We start from the raw sequence: 5,604 nt of genomic DNA, 5'->3' as shown, positions 1-5,604 counted from the left end.
TCTCTCTCTCTGTTTTTCTCTATCCAAAACCCTAACAAGGCAAGTTCCAAGCTATCTCTTCTGTTGCTGCGAATTTTACAGTCGAAGAGTTCGATCTGTATCCTGTGTTGGCCGTCTAAGTTGCGGCGCTCAGATTCGGCTCCAATTTAATGTGAGAACTTCTCCCACTTTTCTTGATTTTCGATTGGTTTTGTTTCTGTAGAATGCTTGTTGTATTTCTGCCATTTCCTTCATTTTATACTTATAGAGTGAGCGTAGGAGAGAAAGAAAATGCCTGGTCTGCAATGAGTTCGATCAGAATACATCACAGTCCATGTATGATTTTTTTGACATTTTTTCAACTTCTCTTTGCATCGAAATGACGCATGATTTTCTTCAAATCTATTCATTTGACAGATAATTGCGTTTGGTTATAGTAAATTCGCCTCATGATCTTCAAGCTACAGGCAGATTTTCTAGCATTTCTCGAGAAGTACGTCTAGAACTTTAATCAAATCCCTGCTTTTTCAGTTTTTTGGTCCGACTGTGAAGAGAAATAGGCAGCAGATATTAAGAATCACTATGACTATCAAAACTCCTTCAACACCAGCTTCGAAAACAGAGAGGACACCAGCATCAACACCTGGAGGACCTCGATCTAAGGAAGAAAAGATCGTTGTTACTGTACGGTTAAGACCTCTGAGCAAAAAGGAGCAGCAAGCGAAGGATCAAATGGCATGGGAATGCATTGACAATAATACGATTGTGTATAAACCCCAGCCTCAGGAACGTCATACTCAACCGGCCTCGTTTACATTTGGTACTAATGGCATCCGATCATTGTTTTCATGCCATTTTCTTTATTTCTTCCCCAAAGATTGTTCTAATGGCATCCGATCATTTGTTGTTGCAGATAAAGTTTTCGGTCCTGCTTCTTTGACCGAGGCAGTATATGAGGAAGGAGTAAAGAATGTTGCCTTATCTGCTCTAATGGGAATCAATGGTAATTCAAAGAATTATCAGTTCATTTTTTTTTTATCATTCAACGTAGGTGATTATCATCCATTCAAATGGTTGTATATTGTTCTATGTCACAGCCACCATATTCGCCTATGGGCAAACTAGTAGTGGAAAGACATTTACAATGAGGGGGATAACTGAGAAAGCTGTTAATGATATCTACAAACATATTAGTAATGTAAGTTTTTAGTGTTCTGAATCGAATTATTTTCTGCTAGCATTTTGTACCTTAAGTAAATCATCAGGTACCTTTGGTTTTTTGACAGACACCCGAGAGAGATTTTACAATTAGAATTTCTGGACTGGAAATATACAATGAGAACGTTAGGGATCTATTGAATACAGAACCAGGTCGGAATCTAAGGCTTCATGATGACTTAGAGGTACTATTCATAATTACATGTGTAAGGATTAAATGTAGTATGCTGCACCGAGTGAATATTGCTCTTTATGCAGAAAGGTACAATGGTTGAGAAATTAGTAGAGGAAACGGCGAGTAATGATCAACATTTGAGACATTTGATTGGCGTCTGTGAGGGTAAGAACAGTACTGTGTCCTCACTCAAGTTTGCTTAATGTCCTCCATAATACACTGCTTTAAGATTAGCTCACTTTGATTTTGTAGCTCAAAGACAAGTTGGTGAAACGGCCTTAAATGACTACAGCTCTCGGTCACACCAGATAATAAGGCTGGTTAGTTTTGTGGAAATTATGCGCTTTTGATGTTCTTATCTGAAAGTTTTTCTTTTTCAGCTTTTGATTGTTCTTACCATAAATGCTTTTGATTGTATATGCAGACAATTCAAAGTACCCTACGAGAGAATTCAGATTGCGTTAGGTCTTTTGTGGCAAGCTTGGTAGGAATTGCTTTTACATTCTGTTTATCTACAATCTTGTACTTCTATTTCACTTTTTCTTGGACTTACTAATTTTAACGCTATGCAGAACTTTGTTGATCTAGCTGGAAGTGAGAGAGCTTCACAGACAAATGCTGATGGTGCTAGACTGAGAGAAGGCTGTCATATTAACCTTAGTTTGATGACGCTCACAACTGTGATCAGAAAGCTAAGGTCAGAATCTGTTTCGTGAAAGATATTAACATTCACTGTGTCTGATATTTTCTGTATGTGCTCCTTTTTGGAATTTTCTTTGTTCTGTATAATTGAAGAGTGGGATGATGCATTCCTTATAAGAGTGTTGAAATTTCTCTGATCCCACATCGGGTGGAGAGAGGAACGAAGCGTCGGTGTGAAATTCTCTCCCTAATAGCCACGTTTTAATATGTGCTAAAGGTGGACTTGAGTTGTTACAACACGTAATGGGTTAAACGGATCTAAAAAGGGGTTTTGGACTGTTACAATATTGTATCTGAAGTTTCTGTTTATTGTTGCAGTCTCGGAAAGAGAAGTGGTCATATACCTTATAGAGACTCGAAGCTCACCCGCATACTGCAGCATTCACTTGGTGGAAATGCACGAACCGCCATTATATGCACATTGAGTCCAGCCCTGACTCATGTTGAACAATCGCGGAATACTTTGTACTTTGCCACCCGGGCAAAGGAAGTGACTAACAACGCCCAAGTTAATATGGTAATAACCACATTCATCCTCCCCATAGTTTTAATATATGCTTACGGATTTCCTTAACTTTTTATTTGAAAATTTTTAAACAGGTTGTATCGGACAAACAATTGGTCAAACATTTACAGAAGGAAGTTGCCAGGCTAGAAGCAGAACTGCGCACTCCTGATCCAAAGAAGGAGAAAGATTTTAAAATCCAGCAGGTAGCTTACATTTTAATTTGACAGTTTCTCGACAAATAATTGAGTGAATCAACCAGAACTTAGTATTTGATCAAAATCCAGATGGAAATGGAGATTGAAGAATTAAGGCGACAAAGAGACCTTGCTCAATCCCAGGTCGACGAGCTCCGCAGAAAACTTGAGGAGGACCAGCAGGTCTCTCTCCTACCTCCTTATACTCGCTGACAATACAATTCTCTCTAACAATATATCACGTTCCTTGAGATCAGAAAAAATAGTAACATCCATTGTTATTTTCAGGTTTCAAACCCAATTGAATCTGCTCGTCCTCCAGTGAAGAAGTGCTTGTCCTTCACTGGGACATTGCCTCAGAAACTTGACGGCAAGGACTTTGGCCGTGGCATGATATTAAGGCAGTCTATCATGCGACAATCATCTACTGCTCCTTTCACACTTATGCATGAAATTCGCAAGCTGGAACATCTCCAGGAACAGCTTGGGGAGGAAGCTAATAGAGCCCTGGAAGTATTGCAAAAGGAGGTGGCTTGTCACAGACTGGGGAACCAAGATGCAGCAGAAACAATTGCCAAGTTGCAAGCTGAAATAAGAGGAATGAGGTCAGTCCGTTTAGAACCAAAAGAGGTTGAGGTTGGTAGCGTTATTGCTACTAACCAGAGTGTAGGTGCTAATCTAAAGGAAGAGATAACACGGCTTCATTCTCAAGGTAGCACCATTGCCAATTTAGAAGAGCAGCTTGAAAATGTTCAGAAGTCTATTGACAAGTTGGTAATGTCTCTGCCAACCAATTATCAGCAGTTCATGAGTGAATCAACCCCCAAACAAAAAAGTTATACCAAAAAGAAGAAATTGCTTCCTTTGGCCTCAAGTAATGTTGCCAACCGCCAAAACTTTTTAAGATCGCCATGCTCACCTTCAACAACTTCCCAGCAAGTACTGGAGTCCGATTTTGAAAATAGACCTCCTGGGAATGATGATGTATTCTCACCTGAAATTTTGTACGAGTCTGAGAAAGGGACTCCAACAAAGAGTGAAGAAGGTGGAGATGTCTCGTCAAAGGTGAGCACTCCTTGTTATCAAAGATCAAGTTCTGTGAACATGAAGAAGATGCAAAAGATGTTCCAAAATGCTGCAGAAGAAAACGTAAGAAGCATAAGAGCATATGTTACAGAATTGAAAGAACGTGTGGCTAAACTGCAGTACCAAAAACAGCTACTTGTTTGTCAGGTGTGCTATAATTGTTGTTTGAATTTCATCCATAAAATTTTTGCATTCATTAACATCACTAAGTCTACATGTTCTTTTCCACGTTGTATGTAGGTCCTTGAGCTGGAAGCAAATGAAGCTGCTGGCAACAAATTAGATTGTGATGAAAACTCATTTGAGCAGGATGAGTTCCAAGTTCCGTGGCATGTAACTTTCAGGGAGCAAAGGCAGCAGATTATTGAGTTATGGGATGCTTGCTATGTCTCCATTATTCACAGATCTCAGTTCTACCTTTTATTCAAGGGCGACCAGGCTGATCAGATTTACCTGGAAGTAGAGATGAGGCGCTTAACATGGCTGCAGGAGCACCTAGCGGAATTTGGCAATGCTAGTGGAGCTCACGTTGGAGACGAGCCAACAATCTCTCGCTCGTCAAGGTTTCTTTTCTCTCCTTTCTTAACGTTTGATCAATCAATTGGAATGATTACCGTAATTTTTCCTTCTCCATCTTGTTCTTCTATGTAGCATAAGGGCATTGAGACGTGAAAGAGAGTTTCTTGCAAAGAGATTTTCTTCTCGTTTGACAGCAGAAGAAAGAGATGCATTGTACATTAGATGGGAAGTACCTCTTGAGGGGAAACAGAGGAGAATCCAATTTGTAAACAAACTCTGGACAAATCCTCACGACCCTAAGCATATTCAGGACAGTGCAGAGATAGTGGCAAAGCTTGTTGGGTTCCGCGAAGGTGGCAACATGTCCAGGGAGATGTTTGAACTCAACTTTGCTGTTCCTTCTGACAAAAGACCATGGATTATGGGATGGAACCCAATTTCAAACTTCCTTAATCTGTGAGAAAATTCGTTTTTCTTGTAAATAATCTTCTGATTCCTTTCGTATGTCTTGACTAATTTTGGAGCTTTCCTCCAGAATTCCTCGTAGACTGTGTCTGAGATAGATAGGAGACAATCGATTCACTAATTCCAATCTGAACAAAAGAATTTGATTCGTTTTCCCACGTCGTTCATTAGGGTTGTAACCGTTTAAGCCTACCACTAACAGATTTCTTTGGACTTTCTCTTCCGAGGTTTCTCTCAAGATTTTAAAACGGGTTCGTTCAGGAAAAGTTTCTGCACCCTTATAAAAGAATGTTTAGTTTTCCTCTCCAACCATCGTGGGATCTCTTGGTCCGTTAAATATTAGAGGTTTTTTTTTCTAAGTATATAACTTTGGTAGCAGTAGTTCATAATATAGTTTGAGGAGAGGATTCAGGTCTTGGGGAGGGGGGGGGTAGGAAGAGCTTTGGTCCAAATCTGATTTGCTATTACAAACAATCATCAGAAGCTTGTACACATAAGATGGGGCTGCAATCATCAGAAGCTTGTACACATAAGATGGGGGATGTGATAAGAGCAAGACTCAACACAAATACTCCCCATTTGTTCAATAACTACAACCCTCTCTGATCTTACTACAAACACTGGACAGATACACACTGAAGTCAAACACACCACACACACAGATTATGATTTAGCTAGTAATCAATCAAGCACATGACAATGGACGCAGAACAGTGTAGAAAATGAGAGAGAGAGGTCCCTTGAGGGGGGGGGGGGGG

The 5,604-nt window shown here is 40.0% G+C and overlaps 2 protein-coding genes across 3 annotated transcripts in view; one reads left to right on the top strand and one right to left on the bottom strand.

The window, feature by feature from the left end:
- The first annotated feature begins 6 nt into the window (after positions 1 to 6).
- LOC111431353 (kinesin-like protein NACK1) lies at positions 7 to 5,000 on the top strand. Of its 2 annotated transcripts, none has more exons than XM_023067966.1 (15): positions 7 to 151; positions 511 to 799; positions 893 to 982; positions 1,077 to 1,177; positions 1,266 to 1,382; positions 1,456 to 1,537; positions 1,625 to 1,692; positions 1,797 to 1,856; positions 1,945 to 2,069; positions 2,393 to 2,591; positions 2,675 to 2,785; positions 2,867 to 2,959; positions 3,065 to 4,009; positions 4,103 to 4,425; positions 4,514 to 5,000. In XM_023067966.1, the coding sequence occupies exons 2-15, from the start codon at positions 562 to 564 to the stop codon at positions 4,839 to 4,841; spliced, it is 2,880 nt and encodes a 959-aa protein (XP_022923734.1). In that variant the 5' UTR covers positions 7 to 151; positions 511 to 561; the 3' UTR covers positions 4,842 to 5,000. The 2 variants fall into 2 exon arrangements, with proteins under 2 accessions (XP_022923734.1, XP_022923735.1); XM_023067967.1 differs by having other exon boundaries at positions 397 to 799.
- A 287-nt stretch (positions 5,001 to 5,287) lies between these two features.
- The window catches only part of LOC111431330 (non-specific lipid-transfer protein 2-like), a 2,019-nt gene continuing 1,702 nt past the window's right edge, over positions 5,288 to 5,604 (bottom strand). Inside the window, exon 2 of the mRNA XM_023067932.1 lies at positions 5,288 to 5,603. The gene's annotated coding sequence lies outside the window, so the exon portion shown is untranslated. The remainder of the gene's footprint in view (position 5,604) is intronic.

The sequence above is a fragment of the Cucurbita moschata genome, unplaced genomic scaffold (genome assembly GCF_002738365.1).
Source record: "Cucurbita moschata cultivar Rifu unplaced genomic scaffold, Cmos_1.0 Cmo_Scf00036, whole genome shotgun sequence".
NCBI classification, from domain to species: domain Eukaryota; kingdom Viridiplantae; phylum Streptophyta; class Magnoliopsida; order Cucurbitales; family Cucurbitaceae; genus Cucurbita; species Cucurbita moschata.
This window is presented reverse-complemented; position numbering and strand designations above follow the sequence as displayed.